This window comes from Danio rerio, chromosome 11 (assembly GCF_052040795.2).
Source record: "Danio rerio strain M-AB ecotype USA chromosome 11, GRCz13ab, whole genome shotgun sequence".
Classification (NCBI taxonomy): Eukaryota; Metazoa; Chordata; class Actinopteri; order Cypriniformes; family Danionidae; genus Danio; species Danio rerio.
Window position 1 is genome coordinate 45,078,837 of NC_141031.1, and position 27,193 is coordinate 45,106,029.

Consider the following 27,193-nt stretch of genomic DNA (forward strand, 5'->3'; position numbering starts at 1 on the left):
TTGCCGTCAAGAGGGAAGTTCGCTAATTTAAAGGGGAAAACAGCCGAGAAATAATGCTCTGTCGATGGGAATTGTTCGCAACATCTGTCAGGTGCACATCTGACAACAGAAAGAAGCCATTGGGCGGTTTATATTGCTGTTTCATAAAGGCAACAGAGTCCGTCAGGGGGCGCGCGGTGGCTCATATTTACAAAACCCCGTACAGAAGCGCCTTCAGATGTCTGCATAACATCTGGTCTGTTAAATACATTTGTATTATTAAAAGCGATCTTATTAAATTGACTGAATTACAGTATGTATGCTACGTTTGCGAGTAAGTAAAAGCAGTCACATCATCTAAATGTAAACACAAATCACAACTTGTTGTGATTGGTCGATCAAGGTGAGCGTTGAAAACTGTAACAGGTATCACATGAGCTTTCAAAGGCAAACTAGATTATTATCTTTAACAAAAGTAATTTTACTGGTTGAATCTAATCATATTTGATTAAATAACAAATGTTTCATATAAAACTTAAATATTTATAGTATATTAATAAATATATAATATACACCCAGCATTTCAATCGAAACTCATTTAAAGGGGAACGTACGTTAAAAAAAAAGTACTACAGATTACATTCTAGTTAACTTCTTTAAACTTCATCATAAACTCTCAGAATGGGAATTACTAGGATGACTTGAGGCTTTTCAAAGGAAATAGAAAGAGGAAGTCAAGAAAACATGATGACATGTAAACTATGCTTCAAAACATTAACATCACTGTACCTTTAAAACACCACGCTGACACATTTGTATGTACAGCTGCGATGGCCGAGTGGTTAAGGCGTTGGACTTGAAATCCAATGGGGTCTCCCCGCGCAGGTTCGAACCCTGCTCGCAGCGACGGGATAAATCTTTAATCACATCTGGATATTTAGAAGACTAAACCGACAATAGACAACTGCTGGCTTTATGAAAGTTCTGAGTTCAGAAAAAGGCGTTTTCTATGCTAGGAACCTGAAATATTGGACATACAGTACCTATACATGGACATAAGCTTGAAATGAAATGAATATACTGCAACACTTGTGGAAATGATGGCATAATGACATATGAAGCATGGTCCTCTATTAAATGGACAGTTTAGCCAAAAACGAACAAAAATAATTAACAAATAAATAATTTACTGATCTTCCACTTGTTCCAGTCTGAGTTTCTTTCTTCTGTTGAACACAAAGGAAGGCATACTAAAAAATTCATGGGAAAACAGCTATTTGACTGCCATGGTATTTAGTTTTGTTCCTACTATGTGTAACAGGTGCTATATATATATATATATATATATATATATATATATATATATATATATATATATATATATATATATATATAGGCCTACGGCCTCGTGCCAATGCACGCCTCCCACCAGTGCTGGTATACAGCCATATCGCACGGCTACTCGTGTGATATTGCTCATATATATATATAAATATATATATATATATATATATATAAATTTCACTCAATTTTTCTCCTAGGGAGGTGTTCCAGGCATGTCCTACTGGGAAGAGGCCTCAGGGAAGACGAATAAAGCAAATTTGACACAAATGAAGCAAGTAAACTCAAAATGTTCATGCGTCTGTTCACACACGAACAGCGCAATTTATTCGTGCATGCCGCGCCTGGTGTGAACACAGCATCAGACACTTCTTTTCACATTTTCACACAGTGATACCGGTAAATATCCAGAAATTTTCCAGAATGACTTTAGCGGTAAATTCAAAAAAGCGATGTTCACTTAATCGTGGACGTTACGGAATTTTTCCGGAACAGACCGTTCACACATCCATTCCAAAATAATGGTAAATTCTGACATCATTAATCAGAAATGACCTCTAAACGGCAGTGCTTGCATTTGTAAACATTTGTCTACATTACAAACTCTGTGGATGGATCAGTATTGTGAACAACTTAGATGAAAATATAGAGGAACACTTTCGCATGTCGAAATGTACATGATATGTGTGTGTGCTATGCTATCTGACTAACATCTAGCAGCTGAATGTGTCTGGAAAAATATTCAAAGGCTTTTATCTTCATAAACCACGCGGACATGAATGCGCCTGAGTGTTCTGATTGGCTGAAGTAGACGTCTCACGTCAGCACATTCTAAGCGTGAACGCGCTCTTTCCGGCAATCTTCCTTCTGCGTTCACACAGAGCATGATTCCGGCAAATTGCCGGTAATGTTACAACTTCTCTTTCCGGAAAATAGCCGGAATGAGTTTACCGGTATTTTCAAAAAGGGCCTGTTCACACAGACACACCTTTTTAGAAAATTGCTGGTAATTTTCAGGAAAGGTCTGTATGTGTGAATAGGGCTAATGTCAACCCAGGCTCATTCTGAAAACGTAGTCCCGTGGACGTTTCTGGAGATTGCAAAATACATTCTGGGAGTTCCTTATTTTAGCAGTTTTTGTTTTCGTGAATCCGCAAAAGGCCGCTGTGTGAGCTTTTTCACATCTCAAATTCCTCTTGCGAGTGCAGTTCGCACCCGCGCTGTTCTCGCGCAAACGCACCAGAGGCCGCTTTCGACCGAATCATCTGTCTGACTGGCTGAAAGGCCAACTGGGCGACCGGCCAATCGACTGACCCACCCTCCATCACTAAACCCAACCAATTTAATCCATTGACCCATCCACCCACCTACTTCTCTTAACCCAACCAGCGATTTACAAAAGCCGTCCAAAAAAAGAAAAGCGCTTGTCTTATTTTTACCACATTTTCGGATTTCACCACATTCTCACCCTGTTACGAACTTGTTCATTTTTTTTTTATATTCTGTTTTTGTCTTAGCTGATTTCTGGAACCGCTCTTCCCCGGACTCGAACCCGATTGTCGTGGTCGTGGTCAACTCCTCCCTGCGTCTCAAGTCCGCCGACATTCTGACGAGCTAACTGGACAAACCGGTTGCGGCGGGTAAGCAGTCCACACGGAGGTAAGCAGTCAGCCGGTAAGCATCCTCTTAAAGGAACGGCGTCATAACGCCCCATAGCGTTCGTTTAAAAAATGAAATGCAGCCATACGTACCTTCGGCTACATAATTCGCCGTGTCCAGCAACGTCCACGGGACTACGTTTTCAGAATGAACCTGTGTAGGATAATGTTAGCCCTGTTTTGCATTTGCCATTTTAGCTCCGCCCTCTTCTAAAAAGAGCACAATCTCATTTGAATTTAAAGCGACAGTCACCAAAATGGTACAGTTAGGATCAAAGCCTTAAAGGGTCAGTTTCAGAGAGTTATAAAACATTATTAGTGTGGTAATTTAAACTGAAACTTCACACACACTCTCTAAAGACATCAGAGACCTAATTTCCATCTTGTAAAAAGGTGCATGATAGGTTACCTTAAAATGAAAAATAAGGTGTATTGGTCATGGTAATTCAGCTTTTTATCCAGTGAAAATCAGAGATAAGTCAGGGAATTTGAGTGGGAACCGTGAGAGCAGAACTGTCTGCCTGTGAAAGAAGATGAAGAAAAGCAGTGGTTAATTATGAACCAGTTGTTTGTAGTGTTGGTTTACTGGTTGCTAAGAAACAGAAGGGTTAGTTTGCAAAGATGTAACCTCTTTGACCCGTCTACATTTCTCCATTAATTAACTCCATACAGGACCTAGTTTAAAGCAGTGGGCGATATGGCAAAAAACTCTTATATCCTAATACTGATTTACATATATCACAATATAGCAGCTTCTCTCTAAAGTCAGTCAAATAAGACTTTGTACTTTATATACAGAGCTCAGCATAAATGAGTACACCCCTTACAGATCTCTTTTAAATTAATACTTCATATAGGATGCTTTACAATAAAATATTTGCGCATATGCATTAGATTGGTCAGTACCAAAGACACAGGGTTTCTGCAGGGGTCACCAAGTTTAATTTAAGACATTTTAAGGACCATTATGAAAGATATTTTAGACTAATACAAGGCTAAATGCTAAGAATGTTTTTGAATGTCCCAGTTGAAAAAGATTTTCACTTGCCCAATCAAAATATAATTATAATTTAATCAATTTAATAATACAATAATAATAATAATTTAATGATAAACATGGTCAGGTCAGTAAATAAATTGAGAACTTTTAAATAAATGTAAGGAAAGTAACTAAATGTTATTTAGAAATAAAGTTATATTGTGATGGATTGTTGGTGATTGTATTGGTGTTAATGGCCAGATCAGACAGCTTTACACAAACATAGGAAAATGAAGACCCGTTAAAAAGATTTAAGACCTACAACACAATATTTCTGTAGATTTAAGACTTTTTAAGGCCAAAACATTTGCTTTTAAGAAATTTTAGGACCCCGCAGATACCCTGAAAACTAGAAATACTCTAATTAATAACTTGATCCCGGTACAAAATTTATAACATCCCAATGATATGCTAGAGAAAAACATTAAATACAATTTTAATAAAGAGGAAAAAGCAAGATAACCATTAAATATTCAATTAGTTACTTTATTTTATTGCAATACCCCATTTCAATTTAAATGTATTACCTTTCTAATACTAAAGTTTCAAAAATGTTTGGTGTCCAAACTACTATTTGAATTAATACAACTCTATGTTAAAATATACAATAAATATAAATACTTTGTCTATATTGACAGAGAAAATATTACATTTTAAAGTTTATCCTTTTATGCTGCAGACTGTGCTTATATATATATATATATATATATATATATATATATATATATATATATATATATATATATATATATATATATATATATATTGACCACATTTAAAAAAGTATTTTGTTTTTCAATTTTAAGGTATGCAGTCAAAAACTTTCTCATTTACATGTAATGATTTACTTAACTTTATTTTGAGCTTCAGAATAAACATTTTAACAATGTAGTAGAAAAGAAATATTTATGAAAAATAAACACATTTAAAAAATAATTGCAGGCTCAACATATTGCAAAATATAATGCAAAAAATAAATGAAAACAATGTATTTTTGACATCACAAATGAAGCGATAGAGCATAACATGAAACTACTTTTTTATTTTGTCAATACAATATAGATCGTTATATTGCACAGCCCTAGTTTACACTGATATGTTTTTACAACACATGTTCTGTCAGCTGACTTCTAATAATGATTTTTGCCATTGGAACAATAATAATTAGATATTTATTTATACATGGTCAATTAAATAAAAATAACATTTACTAATAAAATAAATGATAAACTTCAGCAAATGCTTCAGACTCCAAGAGTTTCAGGTTTGTACAGAAAATACCATATTTTCAAGTAAAAAAAACGTAATAATGTTTTATCCGAGTTGATCAGTGGCTGCGGGAATATTAAAAATACCATTCCTGGCGTAGAAAGCACTCTTTACCACCCCTGATCTCCCATTGGCTGGAGTCCGGCAGTCAGTCTCAAAGTCACCTGATGAAACAAGCTCAGGTTAGTGCTTTAGTTGGCCATTAACGTATATCCCTTAAATATATATATATATATATATATATATATATATATATATATATATATATATATATATATATATATATATATATATATATATATATATATATATATATATAGTTCATATCAAGTTGTTTTCTCATAACCGCAACTCAATTTTCTTATTATCTCGACATATCGAGGTGTTTTCTTGTTACCACCCCTTAATTTTCTTATTATCCCGATATATCAAAAGTTGTTTTCGCGTTATCAGGACTTAATTTTCTTGTTATGACGACTTTATTGTCTTGTGATCTCGACAAATCAAAAGTTGTTTTCTCATTATCAAGACTTTATTTTTGCATTATCTCGACATATCAAACGTTTTTTTCTCATTATCGACATCAAAAGCTTACTGGTTATCACAACGTAATTTTTTCGTCATCTTGAAATCAAGTTATTTTGTCGTTATCAAAAATTAACTTTCTCGTTATCTCGACATCAAAAGTTGTTTTCTCGTTATCACAACTTCATTTTCTTGTCATCTCGAAATCAAGTTATTTTCTCGTTATCGCAACTTAATTTTCTCGTTATCTCAACTTCATTTTCTCGTCATCTCGACATCAAAAGTTGTTTTCTCGTTACCACAATTTCATTTTCTCATTATCTCAACATATTAAAACTTGTTTTCTCGTCATCACAACTTAATTTTCTTGATGTTTCAACATAACAAAAGCTGTTTTCTTGAGTTATTTTCTCGACCTATTTGATGGACATTTGTACATTTTGCTTCTTAAAACTGTAATGGACCCTTTTCACAAGACTTCTCCGTTATAACAAGTTTAACGGTCATCATAATAAAGTCATTTAAAGTTATTGATATTAAGTAATATTGTTTAATATTTGTTGTACTCTTCCATTCACTGCACTATAAATTTACTCAACTATGACTTCCGCTACTGAGAAACCCCAAAATGTGAAAAGGGTCCATTACATATCTTAACAATACAAAACTCACACTTTCCTCACCTAGTCTCCATCCATACTCCCAGGAGGAGAGTATGGGGTAGTCAAACTTCTCCTCGGGCCCCTTTTGAGCCCTTTTCCTCAGATACAGGAGTCGTCCTTTGCCCTCAGTGGAGATTCCCTGATAAAGAGCCCCTGAGGTCTGCGGGCTCACGGGTCTCATAAGAGGAGCCTCACTGAGGGACCGCCGCACCTGTATCTGCGCGTGAGCCGCGCGCTGCTTTTCCCGCGGTTCCACAACAGGTGGTAAAATTAGTTTATCGACAGGTGGAGGATTAAAAAGCCCGATGGATTTGGGTCTGCGAGAAGTAAAAATGCTAGGGTATTCCTTACTGTATTTCACCTTCCAGGCCAGGCGTGTGTAAGCCTCCTTCAGGATGAGCTCACGGTAGAAGTTCTGCTCGTTTGTGGTCAGCAGGTTCCTCATGGCTGCAGTCCAAGAGCTCCGAGTCTCTACTGACGGATTAAAGAGAGAGCACTGAAACAGAAGAGCAACAGAGCTGACCAATCAGAAACCAGATCACTCAGCTCGGGAGAGTAGACCAAAAAAAAAAAAAAACAGTTACTAATTATGTGTCATTAAAATTAAACTTCTAATTAGCCTACTTTACTGAAAAGTAACTTAAATACTCAATAAGTAATTTAATTGAATCATCCAAATAAATCTTAATGCATAAACAGAAATCAAATGCTAAATTTGTTAAATCTAGTCAAACAAATCCATTTATATATATATATATATATAAACACAAATTAAGAAAGAACAACTTTGTATTCAAACACAAAATGTTTAAAATTAATGGCACTATATTTCATAATACCATATCTTCCTGAAATATCTTTATATGGAAAAAAAATGGTAGAAGGTAGAATCATCACAAAAACTGCAGAAGACCTACTGGAACCCACATGGTGACAAGATTCTCAAAAAAATCAGTCAAGTTCGGTGAAGGAAAAATTATGGTTTGGGGTTACATTCAGTATGAGGGCGTGCGTGAGATCTGCAGAGTGGATGATCAACATCAACAGCCTGAGGTATGAAGACATTTGTGCTGCCCGTTACATTACAAACCACAGCAGAGGGCAAATACTTCAGCAGGATAGCGCTCCTCATACTTCAACCTCCACATCAAAGCTCCTGAAAGCACAGAAGCTTAAGAAGTTACAGGATTGGCCAGCCCAGTCACCAGGTATGAACATTATTAAGCATGTCTGGGGTAAGATGAAGGAGGAGGCATTGAAGATGAATCCAAAGACTCTTGATGAGCTCTGGAAGTCCTGCAGGAACGCTTTCTTCACCATTCCAGATGACTTTATTAATCAGTGATTTGAGTCATTGCAGAGATGTATGGATGCAGTCCTCCAAGCTCATGATGGAGTCAGACACAATATTCATTCTGTCTCCACTGCAGCAGGACTTTATATTCTATACTGGACATTATTTCTGCTCAGTGACGAGACTTTTGTCTAAGCAAAGTCAGACCTTACTGTCCTAATTAAATTATTAAAAATCAAGGCATCATCATATCATCATATTTTATTATTTTGGTAAAATAAGCGCAATCTAGAGGCCTTTGCCTTTCATATAAGCCACTTCTGATACCAAATGATCAACTAGAATCATTCAAAACTATTGAATATATGTGCAATATTTAAAGCAAGTATGTCAATAAAAGTAATCCTTTACTTTTTCAATAAGAAAGATTACAGTAGCTAGTTAATTTGTAAATAATTACACCAACATGCTTTATAAATTAACACATACATGCAAAGGAATAAATCTACTTAAACCCTAAGACTCCTGAACCAGCTAATGAAGGTAGACAGCTGGAGGTGTGCTTTATTTTTATTATGATTATTTATTTATACACCGGTTGGACTGAGGCTCTTCAGGATCCAACATGGCCGCTCCTGACACGCTGACAGGACAACAAAAGAGACCAACTGGGAGCAAGCGGAATCAGTTTCAGCAGTGAAAGACTCAAACACTGAAGTCTCAAAATACTACATGACATTTTAAAAAGGTCTAAGTCTAAATAAAGTCTACCAAGCAGAGGATTCTGGTCCAAGCGGGCAGCAAAAGGAAGAAAAAGAAAAAAAAATACACTTCCACAACACGCACCCACAAAATATTAATATCAATTTACACAAATACAGCCAACCACCCTTGTTTTATTCATATTTACGTTTTATATTTGGCTATGAATATTTCATATGAGTTAAAATGTATAGTTTTCACATATTTAATTGTTTGTATTATTATTTAGTATTAGTTGAAGTATAAAATATGAATAAATACCATTATAAATAGTTTTAATGAACTAACCAAGCAACGTTGTAATGCTCAAATGTATCCAGGAGGTGGCAGAATAACCAACTAATTACCTAAAACAGCCAAACCACATTAAGCAGGTCTCCTCCGTCGATTTGAGTCACATTAACAAGGTTAAAATTCAAGTTACACTCAAATTTCCATAACAATGTCATGAATATAAGAAACCCCTTAAAATTGAATACATTTGACTCACAGCTGAATAAACTTACTTGCTAGTCACAATGTCTTCTCCATGTGCTGCTCCTGCTAAAATAAAGCATAAACAAACCGTGAATATTGCGTATTAACTTCATTTGCTGGCTCTGTTTGTGGGTCTTTTTTATGGTAACAACGGAAAATAAACAATCTTCGTGGACTCTTCACGCTATGTAGGCTAGTTCTGGTCGTTTTAGCCGGAAAAATGGAAGCGTTTTTGCGCACTTCTGAGAGAAAAGCCTTCTTATGTCGCTCTAGATGGAAAAAATAAGACAAGCAATGAACAACGATTAATATAATTATCGTATTTTAAACTATAGCCTTAAACAAACATATCTATATCGTCTCGATACTTTATAATCATCATAGGGGAGAACGGGGTAATGTGAGACACCCCCTGTATCTAGTCAACGGATTTTATATACCACTTTATAACAATTTTGTTTTTCAAGCACCTTCCATTTCCCCACTACCATTAGGACAGGAATTCCTGGTGCTGTGGAAAGCATTTTTTATTTTTAATTTTTTTTTACAAAAATGTGTTTTTTGCATGTAAAAATATTTTTTTTGTTGCCGTCAACTTAATAAACTGTTATGCCAAAGCAAATTGATTCAAGTAGAAAAACTTCATATTTTTATGTTGTTTTCAGTACTTTATCTTTATGTGCATTTTGAGAGCATTTTTAAGTGCCATTTCTCAAAATCCAACTTGAAAAGGGGATGGTCCAGGACACTCAGGTATAATGTTTACATAACACTTCATTAATAGTTATGTTTACGATACTGTTACATGAATAAAATTTTAGTCATTCTTTAACAAACAGATGTGAAAAATAGAAGTCTATATTCAATTGTGAACATTAATTAACATTAAATATATATATTTCTTCTCTTTGTTGTCAAATAACAGAACAAGTAATTTATTAAGCAAAACAGGAATCAGTCCGACATGCCACCCTTTTATTAATCTCAGCATCACATTACTTCGGTAAGTTATTTGAAGTGTAAATGGCGTTTGATAAAGTAGATCTGCAGATTTTAATGGATATACACTATAATATCTCGTGTTTCTTGTGTATACAAGCTCTTATTGCCAATAACTGACATTTGAAGTGCAAAATAAAAGCCGAGACAACTCTTACCTGTGAATGTATTTAAATCGACCCTGATTTAAAAAAACGAATCTCTGGCTCACCAAACGAACAGTATGATTCATCAAACAGAAAACATTTACGAGCCAAACAAAGATCTCCTGAAAAATCGTTTTATTTTGCTCCTAAAACACCCGTGAAGGAACTAAACAACCTCGTGCTAGTGCATTTTTCAACTCAAAGAAAAACTGAGCAAAACTGACCAATGACGTAACAGCTGACTTTTAGAATGTTGGAACGCGTTCGAATTCTGGGGAGACATTCCTCTTACAATCCAACATTCGCCATTGCTTTATTTGACGAGTTTCTAGCAAGTTGTACATAGTTTGCTTCGTATAATTTGCTTTTCTTATATTGTCAATTGATAGCATACGGTTTATTAAGGCTCACTCTGATAAACGAGCTTTACTTACAGTAAATTTCAGTATTTATTGTAGGTTTATTTACCATTTCTCATATTTAAGTGTACGGAAATTAATCTATCATGTTATTTACCGTACTCGGAGTAATTGCTCTCTACCTGAGAGAAAGAAACATCAACTCCACCGTCTCAGGTCAAGAAGAAAGATTCGACCGTCAGGAAGGATTGGTCACGGCACCCCCCGTGACCAACAGTGATGGTAAATAATGTTGTGTGTTATAAGAACATGTAGCTCATTTTGTATACTGGAGTCTGGGTAGGGCTCTACACTTAATTTACCTTACTGTCAATATCATTTACAAAAGTGAATAAGGTTTTTGGTAATAATATATGTACATAACACATAACAAATAATATCAAAACTATCAGTTATCAAATAACCCCCCCCCCCTCCCCCCAGCAGATTATTTAACTTGTTTTAAGGAAAACTCCGTTCATTTTGACATATTTCTGAAAACAAGACAATATTTTTACTTGTCAAGAAAATGCTTCTTGATTTAATTTTTTTATATTTGCACCAGAAACAAGACAAAAACTAAGTAAAGTATTTTTGCTTTGCATAAAGTTTTTCAATTATGCATTTGTAAAGACAAAATAATTTTCTCTGCTTCAAGATGGAAGGGTTAGTTCACCCAAAAATGCAAATTCTGTAACTAAGTACTCACCCTCACGTCACTCCAAACCCGAGACCTTCCTCCATCTTCTGAACACAAATGAAGATGTTTCAGATGAACTCTGAGCGCTCTCTCGTCCTGCATATCCGCTTGTTAAGTGGTTACGTATGTAATACTGTTTCCGGGTCCAAGCCGCCGTTCATTTAGTTTTATATATAAAATATATAAAAACATTTGAGTTGAGAAATTATTCGTTTATGATCTCTTTTTATTCATATCACACATTAAAGTTAATTTTACAAAGTCAGTGTACACAACAATCTCTAGGCCAAAATTTGTACAATTTATAAAAAAATGAATCACTTTCTGGCCATTGGTTAATAGGCATGGACAAATATATTGCCATCGTGATTTTCGAAAGTATTAAATCGCTTTGTAAACGTTTATTACCATTTCATGAGTCTCCCCATTCAGTTGAATAGAGCGATTGGACCCGGAAGCCGCTTCGCGTGACGTCACACTTAACAAGCGGATACAGCAAGGTTCCTGACTTGCTCAAAGTACATAAGAATACCACAAAAGCATCCTCAAACAGACCATATGCCTACAGTGGTTCAGTCTGTACATTATCAAGCTACAATAATACTTTTGTGTAAACAAATTTATCCAACAGTTTATTCTCTTCAGTGTTGGTATATTACATGCACCCCTGGATGCCTGTGCATGGCTTCCCCTGTTTTTTTTGGTACTTTCTGGCCTTTGAATGAGTCTGGACCCTTGCTATCTATGGAGGATGAAGGAGCTTTAAGATTTCACCTAAAACATCTTAATTTGTGTTATTAAAAGGAACAGAAATATTGTCTACTGCCATACAAAATTAATAAATAAAATATGAAAACCCCCAATGTGATTTGAGTTCGACACCCCTGTTAGATCCCTTGTCTCTACTTGTAATTTGCTGTCTTCTACTGGCATCTTAAAAGCACTAAATCCTTTAGGAATACGTCCTAACACACAATGCAGTGGCTTTCAATGGTGATGTTTAATGTTTTAATGGTATTTGTAGTGGAAAACAGGAAATCTTTTCTCATAGGTTTTAGTTGTTTTTGCCAAGCTCAAGGTTACTTTATTTATTGTTATATGATACAAAATATATCAGCTATAAGGTCATATTGACATGCATTTATACAAAACAAATCATTAATTGCAAAGTGAAATTGATTTGAACAGTAATTTCATCATGTGACATTTTTTATTTAATGGCATAATAGGCCGACCTAATTTAATATCTGAAAGAAAGATCTCAATATCTAGATGTCTAATATCCAGTATCTAACTATGAACTTGACAATAAATAATTGGATGACCTGATTATACATTCAGCAAATTAATTAAAATCACTATGTTAGTCACAGCAAAAACATCCCTGCATGTGTACACACTAACCAACAACTAAAAGTAGAAAGAAATAACCTTAAAAGTCACGTCATAATTGACAGCGTTTTCTTCATACCAATAATAAACACTGGATAAATATTATTCAAGTAAAACTAAAATCTTTTGTTTCATGTTATTCCTTCCTTTAGGTCGAGAAATCGGTGACTGGTGTGAAGATTCATCTTTGCATCTGGAGGAACAGATCAATGTTCAGACTGAGGAACCGTCACTGGAGGAACCTGTTGATGATCAGAGTGAAGAACCATCACTGGTAGAGCCTGTCAGTGTTCACGGTGAAGAACCATCACTGGTAGAGCCTGTCAGTGTTCACGGTGAAGAACCATCACTGGTAGAGCCTGACAGTGTTCACGGTGAAGAATTAACACTGGTAGAGCCTGACAGTGTTCACGGTGAAGAATTAACACTGGTAGAGCCTGACAGTGTTCACGGTGAAGAACCATCACTGGTAGAGCCTGACAGTGTTCACGGTGAAGAACCATCACTGGTCGAGCCTGTCGATGGTCACAGTGAGGACTTAGCCAGCTTCTCCAGCAGTGATGATGTTCCTCCAAACATTTTCTACGCTGAGTCCAGCAGTAGTGATGACCTCCCTCAAGAGTTTTACTCAGCCGGATACAACTGTAGTAGTGAGCTCACAGCCAGCTCCTACAGCAGCTTCTTCTCTGCTGAGTCCGGCTGTGGTGATGACCACTCGACAGATTTTCTGTCGGCTGAGTCCGGCTGTGGTGATGACCACTCGACAGATTTTCTGTCGGCTGAGTCCGGCTGTGGTGATGACCACTCTACAGACTTTCTGTCCGCTGAGTCCGGCTGTGGTGATGACCCCTCTACAGATTTTCTGTCCGCTGAGTCCGGCTGTGGTGATGACCCCCCTCCAAATGTGGTCTCTGCTGAGTCTGGCTGTAGTCATGATGACCCTCCAAAGGTGGTCTCTGCAAAGCCCGGCTGTAGTCATGATGACCCTCCAAAGGTGGTCCCTGCTCAGCCCGGCTGTAGTTATCACCCCCCAACAAAAGTGGTCCCTGCTCAGCCCGGCTGTAGTCATCACCCCCCAACAAAAGTGGTCCCTGCTCAGCCCGGCTGTAGTCATCACCCCCCAACAAAAGTGGTCCCTGCTAAGCCCGGCTGTAGTCATCACCCCCCAACAAAAGTTGTCCCTGCTAAGCCCGGCTGTAAAGCTGTCGCTAAAGGTGCAACCTGTCAGACGAAGGGCGCTGTTCGACATCAGCCAAAACAGCTGAAGTTCAGAAACACAGAAATCATGGGTAAGTTTACAGCCCAGTCACTCAACACACATGCCTATTTTAATAGTGTTTTCATGACTTTTATGCTTTAAACTGGCTTTAATACACATTTTGTTCAGGGGTAGCTGATAACTAAGATAGAAATATATATACAGTTGAAGTCAGAATTATTCGCCCCCCTTTAAATTATTTTTTCTTGTTTAAATATTTCCCAAATGATGTTTAACAGAGCATGGAAATTTTCACAGTATGTCTGATAATATTTTTTCTTCTGGAAAAAGTCTTATTTGTTTTATTTCGGCTAGAACAAAAGCAGTTTTTAATTTTTTAAAAGCCATTTTAGGGACAAAATTATTAGCCCCTTTAAGCTATATATTTTTTCCATAGTCTACAGAACAAACCATCATTATACAATAACTTGCCTAATTACCCTAACCTGCCTAGTTAACCTAATTAACCTAGTAAAACAATAAATGTCACTTTAAGCTGTATAGAAGTGTCTTTAATATGCCTAGTCAAATTTTTTTAGTGTCATCATGACAAAGATAAAATAAATCAGTTATTAGAGATGAGTTATTAAAACTATTATGTTTAGAAATGTGCTGAAAAAATCTGCTCTCCGTTAAACAGAAATTGGGGGAAAAATAAACAGAGGGGCTAATAATTCAAGGGGGCTAATAATTTTGACTTCAACTGTATAAATATATATAAATCAATCATAAACATCATAATCATATAGGGAAGACAGAATAAAAAGGTTCAGATGATGGGGTTATATCTGCTGTGGTGACCCCTGATGGAGCAGGTAGTTTTAGATGAAGGCAGCACTGTCACTAATTTCCACATTTGATTAACTTCTCTTCTTTGTCTTTTCACAGAGATCAACTTCAAGATCTATGAAATTAGCGCTAAGCTGGGCAAAGGAGCCTTTGGAACCGTTTACGCTGGGACCCGTTTAGGAGATAACCTTCCGGTGGCAGTAAAAATTGCTGACTTCAAGGATAAGGAATTCATCCAAGTTGTAAGTAGTCTGCGCTCTTTGCTCTGATTAACTCATCATATTAAAGGTGCTGTATGGAAGTTTTTGACTCTTCTAAAGCACAAAAATACCATAATATGTTTGCAGATATTTTAGAAACATGCCAAGTAAACAAAAGCCAGTTATTCTCCTTTAAAAAGAAATGTGTCTGTCTTTGTTTTGATCTCTATAATCTGCCCACTGCTTTTTATGATAGATGTGGCCGACAGCTTTAACAGGAAATAACTTTCCCATCAAATGATCTGAACAACTTTCTTTCTTCTAGGATGATTTTCTCCAGCCACTTCCATCGGAGATCGCTCTGCACTATCTTGCCACCAAAGGCCCCAAGGCTAAACAAATTGTTAAGCTTCTGGACTGGAAAGTGGAGGCTGATCGTTACTTTCTAGTCCTAGAGCGGCCCGTACCCTGTGTGAACTTAAGGCAATTTCTATGTAAATTAGACGGTAGAATCGAAGAGAAGATATTATGGAAAATCATGTTGCACACAACAATTGCAGCTGACATCTGCTGCAAACGTGGAGTGCTTCACCGCGATATCAAGGCTGAGAATTTGCTGATTAACCTGCGGACCCATCAAGTCAAACTGACTGACTTTGGGTGTGGTGAACGCTTTACTAGGAGCTGTTACAAAGAGTACAGCGGTAAGTGAATCCTTCAAAGCTCTAAGGAGCTCTTGTGATGGGGCAAGGGTCATTCACATGAGACTCTTGAAACATCTGCTGTTGTTTATCTATACCAGGGGTGCCAAAGCTCAGTCCTAGAGGGCCGGTGGCCTACGGAGTTTAGCTCCAACTTGCTTCAACACACCTGACAGTAAATGTCTAGTATACTTAGAGCTTGATTAGCTCGTTCAGTTGTGTCTAACTGAGGCTGGAGCTGAACTCTGCAGGACACAGCTCCTCCAGAACTGGGTTTGGGCAGCCCTGATCTGCACTGTTGTTTACATTTTTGCATGGAAATTTAGATGATGTGCTAATGGAAACAAAATCTCTTTCTTTCAGGCACACCACAGTTCGTCCCTCCCGAGTTTAATAGCACTGGCTTATACTACGGGGAGCCAGCGACAGTGTGGTCACTCGGGATTCTTCAGTATTTTCTAATGTTCAAAAAATATCCAGACTACCATGACCTCCAAAACTTGACCTTCACAAATTTAGAGCAATATGGATGGTCAAAAGGTGAGATCTTCACTTCAGCTAAAGATGGCTGTGTAGGACAATTTGAATGTCAATGAAAAGTTTACGATTTAAGGCAATAATTACATGCATCTCTTCCTTTTTTTCTACACAGAATGCCGTGAATTCATTATCTGTTGTCTGCAGACTAACTATAATCTTCGGCCTAAGCTGGAAACACTCCGTATCCATGACTGGTTTAAGGTAATGAATACATTTTGAGGATTTTGTCAATCAAGTTAATCTGTCATGAGCTGAGTTTCCATCCTAATGTGAAGCACACCTTTTCAATGTTCACTATATATATATATATATATATATATATATATATATATATATATATATATATATATATATATTTATATATATATATATATATATATATATATATATATATATATATATATATATTTATATATATATATATATATATATATATATATATATATATATATATATATATATATATATATTTATATTGTAATTATAAATGTGGATTATGTGCAAATGATATACATTAAGTTGGTCGAGCAGCTGAACTGTGGAATTGGTAAACGCATAACCAACAGTATACAAGGGAAGTATAATCGAGAAATATTCGCTACATCAAAGTTAATTTGACGAATGCATTTCTATCATGAACCCTTTTTCAAAAGAGTCCAAAATGACCTCAAGTGAGCATAAAAACGTCTTGGGAATTAAGGAATTTTTATTTGAAACCTGTTTCTCATGTGATACTTAAAAAGGTGCATTAACACAGGCTGATGGAAACCCAGCTATTGTCAGACAACAGTCTTGTGTTTTTAAATGTCCTTGATATTTATGGCTTTTCTTTTTATTATATGTTGTTTGTTGAATGCATTAAAGCTGTAAACCTGATCACTGTTTTTGTTTCAGGCGGAGAACAAGCCGCAATGAGGAGAGATGTCCTTTTTTAATGGGTGGATCTAGCCAGTCCATACGTGCCACCATAGTCCTTTAGCTAAACATAACTTCATCCATTACAACCTTAGAGAGAGCAAGCTGAACATAATTTGGTTCTGCATTGTTAAATCTCTCCTATTTTTCAACATTTACACTGGCTCTAATTAAAGAAAAAAAAAAAAAGATAAAGCACTTAACAGTTTAGACATTTATATAGTGTACACATCCCTTCCTTTAATATCAGATTTTGCTTTAACTCTTGCACTTCCACATGCTAAAATAAAATTAAAAAATTAAAAAAATATATATATTTCAGTCGTTCCCAGTCCAGGTCCACATATTTTGGGTGTCTCTCTCTAAAATATGTCATTCAAGCCAGAGGAGAGAGACTCCTGACCAATGGTTACTGGGATCAACTGATATATATACAGGGTTTGCAATGAACATTATCACTCACCAGCCAATTTGACCATAAAACTAGAAAAAAAAAAAAAAAAAAAAAAAAAATATATATATATATATATATATATATATATATATATATATATATATATATATATATATATATATATATATTTATAAAAGTAAAAAAAAATATTATTAAATTAAAACTGTAATTATTTTTATAAAAATAAAATAAAACAATAAAAAGCAAACATCATTAATAAAACAATAAAAACTACCCATATTGAAGTAGAAATTTATAACTGGCCATGTTATTGACCAATCAGAAATTCCTCTTCTAAAAAAAAAAAAAAAAAGTAAGTTATGTAATTCATTACTCATCCTCATGTTCATCTTCAGAACCATTTTTACAATTTTTATCTTTATCTTAGAGCTCCCTTATCCAGACTCAAAGTCTACAAAAAACTCCTCAAAACAGATCATATGCCTTCACATAAAACAAACATTTCTATTCACAGTTTCTTCTCCTCAGTGTGATTATAGGGCACGCGTTCACAAGCACTGTGCAGTGACATATACCCCACGGGATGCCTGCGCGACTTCCTCTCTGACTTCCTCTCTTAAAAAAATACCCAGGCACATCCAAGGTTATATGTCAGAGGCGCGACACGTGAACGCGTGCCCTATACTGACACTGAGGGAAGAAACTGTTGAATAGTTAATGTTGTTTTATGTGCACATAAAAGTATTCTCATAGTCAGGAATCTTGCTGTCTATGAAGGATTAAGGAGCTCTCAGATTTGACTCAAATATCTTCATTATGTTCATTCAGATATCTTCATTTGAGTTCTGAAGAGAATTAAAGTTACTCCGTTTAGTATTTGCTTTAATATCGTCCTCATATACAACCTTCTTCAGTCTAATGTTTTGCTAATGTGGTATATGATTTCTAGTTGGAGGACATTATTGACTAGTGATTTTGTGTGTAGTTGTAGTTTATGGTGAGTGATAATCCAAACCCTGTATATATAGGTGGCGAAGTCCGTTCCTCCACGTGGTGCCACTGGAAACTGCCCATCTTGAAGGTGGTGCTGAGCTGAACACGGACAAAAACTGACATTAGTCTGGGGCGACAAACCTCACGACTGATGACAATTACCAATTTGTGTACTAAAGTTTGAAATAAAGTCACATTTGTCAAAAATAAGTATTTCTTCTATTTTTTAAAGGCTGATTACTGCTGATTACTGTGCATTTCAAATCATTCAGGAACAAAAACTGGCAACGTTTGTAGATTTAACATTAACATAAGATTAGCTGGATTGAACGTCACTGAGCTGAATGTGTTTGATGTAAAAGCGTACATGTGATGGAATTTCTAGCACTAATGCAGTGTCAAAATGCTTCCCTTCCAGCCGCAACCCAGCACTATGCTGGGAAACACCCATACACTCTCTCATTCACACACACACACAGACGATTATTCAACACGGCCAATTTAGTTTATTCAGTTCACTTATACTGCTAGTGTCTGCCTGTCTGGACTGTGGAGGAAACTGGAGAAAACCCACACAAACATGAGGAAAACATGCAAACTCCACAAAGAAATGCCAACTGGTTCAGCCGGCAGCTTCTTGCTGTGAGGTGACAGTGCTAACCACTGAGCCCTGGTCTGTTTGACAAGGACTTCATCCTCCAACAATAGAGTGGAGGAACTATGACGTCAATTTGTATGCAAAAACCCGGAGGCGAGTTAGCATTTTAGCAGTTCCGGTTCCCTCGTCTCAAAGTCAATGAGTTTTTCACAAAAACTGCCTTCTTTCATCTGAGAAATATCGCTAAATTACGAAATATGCTATCCATCTCAGATGCAGAAAAGCTAGTCCATGCTTTTATGACTTCGAGACTGGATTACTGTAATGCTCTATTTGCTGGCTGCCCAGCATCCTCTATTAACAAACTTCAATTGGTACAAAATGCAGCAGCTAGAGTTCTGACCAGGTCTAGAAAATATGATCATATCACCCCAATTTTATCCTCCTTACACTGGCTGCCTGTTAAGTTTCGTATTGAATTTAAAATATTACTTCTCACCTATAAAGCTTTAAATAATCTAGCTCCTGTTTATCTAACCAACCTTCTGTCTCGCTACAAACCAACTCGCTCTTTACGATCTCAAAACTCAGGGCTTCTGGTAGTACCTAGAATAGCAAAATCAAGTAAAGGAGGTCGAGCCTTCTCTTTCATGGCTCCTACACTCTGGAATAGCCTTCCTGATAACGTCCGAGGCTCAGACACACTCTCCCAGTTCAAAACTAGATTAAAGACCTATCTGTTTAGTAAAGCATACACTCAATGCATCACCTAGCGGGTTCCACACAGGCTTCTGCATCTTGCTTATATACACGATGAACAGCAGCTACGCTAATTATTTTCTTTATTCTCTATTTTCACCTGGGGATACTCATCCAGAGGTCCTCAGATTATGCGGAGTCACTGATTGGATCCAAGACCAGCGACGAGATGATCCCAAGGATTCCATATCCGGGACCAGGCCATATCCTGAGCTGCTGCTGCGCTGATGGTCATGGGGAGTGGAGATCATGAGTCTGATTCCAGCGACGCTCCAGGGACAGACGAGTCTTCGCTGAGGCCATCTTCCTGCCTAAACCACGGCGAATGAAGCTCTGCACAAGACTTTTGGCCAGCAGGGAAATTAAAATGGTCGTGCCCAACTGAGTCTGGTTCTCTCAAGGTTTTTTTTCTTCACTCCCATCAGGTGAAGTTTTTTTTCCCTCTCCGCTGTCGCCACTGCCTCGCATGGTTCAGGATTGGTAGAGCTACGCATCGATGAATTTGCTCTTCAGTGTTTGAACTCTCAGTAATGATTAAATCACACTGAACTGAGCTAAACTGAACTGAACTTAAACACTAAAACCTGAACCACACTGTTCCAGTTACTGTGACCATTTATGTGAATCTGCTTTGACACAATCTACATTGTAAAAGCGCTATACAAATAAAGCTGAATTGAATTGAATTTTTTTCAATGGGGTTTCAGTAAAATCGCTTAAATAAGGTTTGTGGCTGACACGAACTCAAGATACTTTCACGTTTTGTTCTACGACATAAAACACATCAGTTACAGCACACTCTTGATGTTTTAAATCGGTTATGCTTCTTTAATAAGACGGTTGCTATCAAGTTGCTAAATGGGACTACAGGCGGTGTCGGGGACATTATACGTCATCGAGCTGATCTGGTCTGGAGCGCAGCTCGCTTGTGTTGGGCATTTGGATTTGTCTGTTATTTAGGTATTTTCATGAATAGTATTTTATAGTTTGTAGTATTTCTCTAATTGGGAATTCAGATTGTGTGTAGATAATTCCTTCACATGTAAAGGCTGTCGAGACAGATTCATTTGTTGATCTTTTATTTTAATTGAACAATATTATGAAGATAATGCTCACCAGTGCACCCTGTCTCTGTCCTGCTCTCAGTCATGCAAACGTGTGAATAAATGTGTAAAATACATGCATGTTAACTGTCATTTTCACATAATCAAGTGATTTTACGTCTTTTTTTCTTCATCTGAACACTCGGTCATAACTGCAATGTTTACACTCCTCTATAAAATGTAGAGCAGATGTGACTGTATGGGCTGCTTTTTACTGTACTTCGTGACAAAAAAGAATATTGAATGTTGCTCTGTGTCCATGATGGAACTTGCATGGCATTTGATAGACTTGTTCCTCACGCCTCATCTGTTAAGGTCATAGACTGTAAGGTAAGCGGGCTGTGTGCACGCGAGCGATACACTTATTTAAATATGTCTTATAATAATACTATGTTGGCAGATTTATACACACAGTTTTAAAACTTTTAGAACAACTGTAAAGCAAAACAAACGTAAACGATTATTGCATCATATACCGCCCCCTTTACAGCTGTACACATTTGTTGCTCTTAAAAGCGCGAAAGACCGTGTGCTTATGTGTGTGTGCTGCACGCGCACAAAGTCAGAAGCATTCGGCCGGGCAGCATTCGGTCTCATTCGCACACTGAGACGAGCAGAGGAGCGCAGACATCTAAAGTCATCTTAACGTGAGCGCTTTAATGATTAAATAGGTGTCAAAACACGGTGTTTAGTGATTATTCATATTAACCCTCATTTGTGTAATAAACAAACGAGTTGAGGATCAAAAGACACGTGAAAGAGAAACCATTAAAGAGACGCGATGTTCCTGCTGCCGCCTGTTTTTATCATTAATCAAACAACAAGGAGAAAATCCCTCACTGCTCTTGACTGGAGGATTTTTGTAGCTAAAGTGTTTTTCTTACAGTGAAGATGCTTAAAGCACAGTTTGTTTGTTTGTTTGGTGGAAAATAACTATATATACAGTTGAAGTCAGAATTATTTGCCCTCCTGAATATTAGCAGCCCTTTTCCTGCCCAATTTCTGTTTCATTTTATCTTTGCTATGATGACAGTGCATAATATTTTACTAGATATTTTTCAAAATACAAGCATTCAGATTAAAGTGCATCTCAAGGGCTTAATCAGAGTAATTAGGCAAGTCAATGTATAACAGTAGTTTCTTCTGCAGACAATCAAACAATATATTGCTTAAGGGGGCTAATAATATTGAAATATTAAATATGAAATATTAAAATGGGTTTCAAAATATTTAAACCTGCTTTTATTCTAGCTAAAATAAAACAAATAAGCCTAGAAGAAAAAATATCAGAGGAAATACTGTTAAAATTCCTTGCTCTGTTAAACATCATCTGGGAAATATTTATTTAAAATAAATTCTCAAGGGTGCTAATAATTTTGACTTCACTGATAATGGTTTTGAATAATCGTGATTACAATTATGACCAAAATAATCGTGATTATGACTTCTCCCAAAATCGAGCAGCCCTACTATTAAGTAATAAGTATTACTCTAAGATGAATAATAGTTGTAGTTTTTTTACCTGCATTGCCTCTGAAAATAAAAACAAGCGATGAAAACCCCTGAAGATGTCTACTGTGGATGTGGTATATGTGTCCAGTTTCTAATGTTCTCCTTGCGCTTGAGTCCGCTAAAAAACAGAGCAAAGACAGAAACTTTAAACAGCTCATTTGTGTCAAACATCAGAAGAATCCCAGCATCAGAAATAAACAGACCGTTATAACATCTCAGACTGCTGATTAACTGTGAATTTATATTGATTATATAAATATAGAGGTCATGCATACAAAAGAACAGATTTAGATTCCATTTCTAGAGGCTGTAATGGGCTCTATGCACGGCGGCGCGTGACGCATTTCCGGTAAAATTTAAGACCCCGAGCCTACTTCCGGCGATCGTACAGTACAGTGCTACAACAGGAGCGCTACTGATAAAAACGAGTAATGTTTTGGACAGTTGTCTTAATGTTTTATGCCATTATAGCCCACTTATATATGTCTATGTCAGCTACATAAATATGACATCTAAACGTTTAAAAGTGTCATTTCAAAGACGTGAGAACAGTACTTGTAGATACCACTGCTGTGTTCAGCAACGCACAGCGTCAGAAATTGAACTCTTACCTTAGTTTCCACACGATTCCAAAAGACAAAGTCGTACAGAAGAGGTGGGTTGTTGATATTAAACGTGAGAATTTTACAGAAACAGAAAAAAACAAGAGTGTAGCTGACAATTTCAGTCTAGAAAACTGATCGAGGCTCGAGTGCCAACCGGATGCAGACATTTAAAGAAAGGAGCTTTTATGGCAAATAATAGTTTACTTTCATTGCCTTTGAAGTAAAAAAAAAGAACATTAATATACATAAACATTTCTTAAGCTACTTTCTAAGTGCAATTTTTTAATTCAGAATAAAGACCTTTATTTTATTCACTGTACATATAAAATATAATTCACTGTATGTAATTTGAAATAAAAATTGTCAAAAAAATGTAACATTTTGAAAAAAATATTTTATTCAGATGAACAGAAAAAAATGACATTGAATCAGTTGTTTTCTTGAATCAGGTGCTTCTTCTGTAACTTGTGCATAGAGAGGTATTTGGGCTTATACGTATTAAATAAATAAATAAATCACCCATCTGTTTCATGGAACTTAACACATAATTGATCCATTCCAAACAATTGTTCATGTGACAACACACATTACACATTTCAGAGTAATGGGCTGTCTGGAAAAGCAAAGCAACCAAATGTTTGCATATCCCACTCTCAGCCACACAAGAGCAGGAGCTATTAACTAGCAGACGATGGCATGGATCTTCTGACGAATGTCCGCTCCAGGATGAAGTAACACATAAAATTTTCTAGCTCTGAATCTCATAATGTTATCTAGAAAACAGAAACAAGAATATTAATAGGTTTTTAAAGAGAGTCATTAAAGGCAGTTCACTCAAAACTGAAAATTCTATTTCCTCATCCTTCACTTGTTCCAAACCTGTTTGAGTTTCTTTCTGATGTTTAACACAAACAAAAATACTTTGAAGAAAGCTGGAAACTTGCAACCACTGATATTCATAGTAGTTCTTTTTCCTACTATGGAAGTCAATGGTTACAGGTTTTCAGCTTTCTTCAAAATATCTTCTTTTGAAAGGCATCTGCAGCAATATCATCAGATTTAACTACACAGTAAATCATTAATTTAAATTAGTTAAAAGTAGCTCCCTTTAGTCACACTTTAAAATAAGGTTTCATTAGTTTATGTATTTGCTCACTATTAAAATAACTATTTAATATTTAATAGTTAGCATTGTTAAACTAATTTACTAATGAATAAAAATCCAAAGTCATGCTTGTTAACATTAGCTATTACATTGCGAGTTAACAAGCACAATGAACAAGCATTTGTTCATTAATGTAAAAAACTAATAAATATTGCAATAGACAAATTGTTGATGTGAAATTAACTAATGACACCTTATTGTTTTGGGTCACCCTCCCATTTAATTACAATGTTACCGACTAAATAGAAAGCATGCTATCTACACTGTTACACTGCATCTGTCATCTCCACGGTTTCAGCAATAAATCTCAGCAGTGACAGTGCTATTTGTCTGTTGTGGATGGAACGGCATTGTATTATTTTATTCCTAATATATCTTGCTCAATAATCATGCTTACAAGCTAAGACAGCATCTGTGTTACTGTAATTATCCGAACTGAACAGTGGTGGTCACTTTAGAACAGTAAAAGTATGAATGGGACAGAATTTCACATGTATGCTGTCCTACTCTCAGCTGGTGAGGAGACTCCGATTTCTTCATAGATCTATCGGTAGTAATAAGCTCTCACTGAGATCTTATTCCTGCCCGGTTTTTACCTGACACTTTGAGACAGAATTACGTACACATATGATTATTTTTACTTACGTGATAAAGCTGCAGATGGACGGATCGTAAGAGTATTAACGCTGAAGTTAGCCTTCAGGCTAGCTGAACTTACCTTCATAATTGCACAGGTAGGAAGATGCATAAAACTTGAAAACCTTCTCAAGCTTTGCTCTGCGGTGTTGTAGAGCACATCCGGACAATCATTTGCACATCGTTGCCCATAATTTACTCGCAAACAGCGAGTAAATATTGACGACTCTGCCATAATACTGTTTACCTCCGCTTAAATCACCCAGACCGGAAGCTGGACCGCGGCCTTAGACAAAACGCGGAAGTAATGCGTGCATATAGCCCATTGTGTTTGCAATACCTTGCTGAATTTGAGTGTACAAACTACAGTGGCACCACCGGTATTTTGCAGCCATAAGAGGGTCACACACCAGAAGCGCCGCTTGGTGACTAGCAGTGTAGTGCCACGCATCTTAGAATTCTAAACATAGGTTTCTATCAGGGTACACACACCGGCGCCGCATGTCGGTGACTGTCCGCACCGCCCAGCCACTACTCAGGACACTGTCCATACTTCTTCTGCGCCACAGAGCGCCATCAGATTAGTTTCATTTTAAATAGCAATCGAATGTGTCCGTCTGGTGTGCGATACTTTCAACTGTTATGTGCGATGTGTCGCGGTGAGGAGCAATACTACCATAGTACCAGTAAACCGTGCAACCCTACTGGTAAGGTGTACCTAATAAAGTGGCCGGTGAGTGTATACTCTTGGTCTGCATTAAAAATTCCAGAAGTCAGAGATTAAACCATTAATTATTATTAATTTTTATGTAAACATCAAAGAACATTAAAATATATGTTTTTAATCCACATTATGATCCCTATAATGGGCGATATAGTGGCGCAGTAGATAGTGCTGTCGCCTCACAGCAAGAAGGTCGCTGGTTCGAACCTCAGCTCAGCTGGCGTTTCTGTGAGGAGTTTGCATGTTCTCCCTGCGTTCGCGTGTGTTTCCTCCGGGTGCTCTGGTTTCCCCCACAGTCCAAAAACATGCTACAGGTGAATTGGGTAGGCGTAGTGTATGAGTGTGACAGGCCGGCCAGAAGGTGTAAAAAAAAAAAAAAAGGTTATCATATGGACAAGTCTAAATGGAGGACTTGTTCCAAAGAGCCGACCCCGCAACCATACGGAACTAAGGCCAAAGAAGAAGAAGATCATGATCCCTGTAATGAATATTCAGAAACAATTCTCAACAAGCATGCAATAATCTGATCTCTACATACTTGTAGTACTTGGGTGGTTTGTTCTTCTCTCAGTCGCATCACATTCTCCATGTATATTTCCTCTGCATCCTATTAAACTAAGAACAGCAATGTTTAATATTATTATGATTTACACTCTCTTTTTTTTTATTGTTTAAACAGGGGTGTACAGAGTTATACATAAAACAGTATACAATGTAATTAATTACAAAAATTAATCGTGCACATTAAGTATTTTTTCCAGTAGTTGAGATGTCTTAATAGCTTTGGTATTACTTTGTATAGCAGTGAGGGAATCATAAAAAAGCTTTAAATCAATGAGAAATAGTTTACAATTTGGTACAGTCAGCATACATTTTGTTTTGTGGATGTGATACTTTCCAAATAAAATAAGAATTTTAGTTATTTTGTCCATTTCCTGTAATCCAGAGTTGCGATCCGTAAATAAAACCATTTGCTCAGTTATACTGATAAATTTATAAAACACTTCAAAAAGTAGTAAAGAAACTTGGGACCAAAACCGTTTTGTGTAACTGCAACTGAAAAATAAATGAAGAATGGTTTCCGGTTCCATTTTACAAAAACAACACAAGGGTGAAAAACCTTACTTATAAAATCATAGCATGGATGATATATATGTAATATTTTAAAATTAGTTTATTTTACTTTGTTAGGAATTATGTATTTTGTAATATCTGACCAGATTTTTGGGGGAAAAAAGAATGAAGGGAATGCTTGTTTGCATTTAACCATTGCAATTGGAGGAACACTTTTATCTGCAGTTAGGATATTCCTGATATAATTATTACATTTTTTATGCTTGATATGATTTACACACTCAGACATGTGCAGAGATAGACACTAGGGGTCCTACTCTTACTAGTTAAGTTCCTTTTACAACCAGTTCGAATTCTCATTCCACACATTTTTTTCAGTACTTTATTTGAGAGCATTTTAAGTGTCATTCCTCAAAATCCAACACGAGAAAGTGATGGTAACTGACCGAAACCACACAGGTATAATGTTATATGTCAAACACTTCATTAATGGTTATGTTTATAATACTGTTATATACAATTTTAGTCATTCTTTAACAAATATATGTGAAAAATAAGTGTCTTT

General features: G+C 36.4%; 2 protein-coding genes, 2 long non-coding RNA genes and 1 other non-coding gene across 8 annotated transcripts; 2 read left to right on the plus strand and 3 right to left on the minus strand.

Moving 5' to 3' along the window:
- The first annotated feature begins 803 nt into the window (after positions 1–803).
- Positions 804–885, plus strand: trnas-uga (transfer RNA serine (anticodon UGA)). Its single transcript has one exon. It is a non-coding gene; the product is annotated as a tRNA-Ser (tRNA).
- A 720-nt stretch (positions 886–1,605) lies between these two features.
- LOC103911879 (protein SPMIP1) lies at positions 1,606–10,362 on the minus strand. 3 transcript variants are annotated; one of them, XM_087274350.1, is made up of 6 exons: positions 10,164–10,362; positions 9,036–9,072; positions 7,467–7,629; positions 6,495–6,969; positions 5,373–5,450; positions 1,609–3,499 (listed from the first exon to the last, which is right to left on the minus strand). In XM_087274350.1, exons 3-6 carry the CDS (start codon positions 7,536–7,538, stop codon positions 3,447–3,449), a joined length of 678 nt encoding a protein of 225 aa, XP_087130476.1. In that variant the 5' UTR covers positions 7,539–7,629; positions 9,036–9,072; positions 10,164–10,362; the 3' UTR covers positions 1,609–3,446. The 3 variants fall into 3 exon arrangements, with proteins under 3 accessions (XP_087130478.1, XP_087130476.1, XP_087130477.1); XM_087274352.1 differs by lacking the exons at positions 5,373–5,450; positions 10,164–10,362 and having other exon boundaries at positions 1,606–3,499; positions 6,825–6,969; positions 9,036–9,573; XM_087274351.1 differs by lacking the exons at positions 1,609–3,499; positions 7,467–7,629; positions 9,036–9,072; positions 10,164–10,362 and having other exon boundaries at positions 4,858–5,450; positions 6,495–6,949.
- si:ch1073-526c11.3 lies at positions 9,546–17,531 on the plus strand. 2 transcript variants are annotated; one of them, XM_087274227.1, is made up of 7 exons: positions 9,546–10,792; positions 12,794–13,930; positions 14,788–14,930; positions 15,214–15,592; positions 15,953–16,129; positions 16,242–16,330; positions 17,024–17,531. In XM_087274227.1, exons 1-7 carry the CDS (start codon positions 10,657–10,659, stop codon positions 17,042–17,044), a joined length of 2,082 nt encoding a protein of 693 aa, XP_087130353.1. In that variant the 5' UTR covers positions 9,546–10,656; the 3' UTR covers positions 17,045–17,531. The 2 variants fall into 2 exon arrangements, with proteins under 2 accessions (XP_087130353.1, XP_087130354.1); XM_087274228.1 differs by lacking the exon at positions 17,024–17,531 and having other exon boundaries at positions 16,242–16,348.
- Positions 17,532–18,443: 912 nt separating this feature from the next.
- On the minus strand, positions 18,444–26,176 carry LOC147841909 (uncharacterized). The gene is made up of 3 exons (XR_015503039.1): positions 26,093–26,176; positions 22,435–22,542; positions 18,444–18,551 (listed from the first exon to the last, which is right to left on the minus strand). It is a non-coding gene; the product is annotated as an uncharacterized LOC147841909 (long non-coding RNA).
- On the minus strand, positions 23,404–25,123 carry LOC147841910 (uncharacterized). Its single transcript, XR_015503015.2, has 2 exons — positions 24,913–25,123; positions 23,404–23,802 (listed from the first exon to the last, which is right to left on the minus strand). It is a non-coding gene; the product is annotated as an uncharacterized LOC147841910 (long non-coding RNA).
- Positions 26,177–27,193: the final 1,017 nt, after the last annotated feature.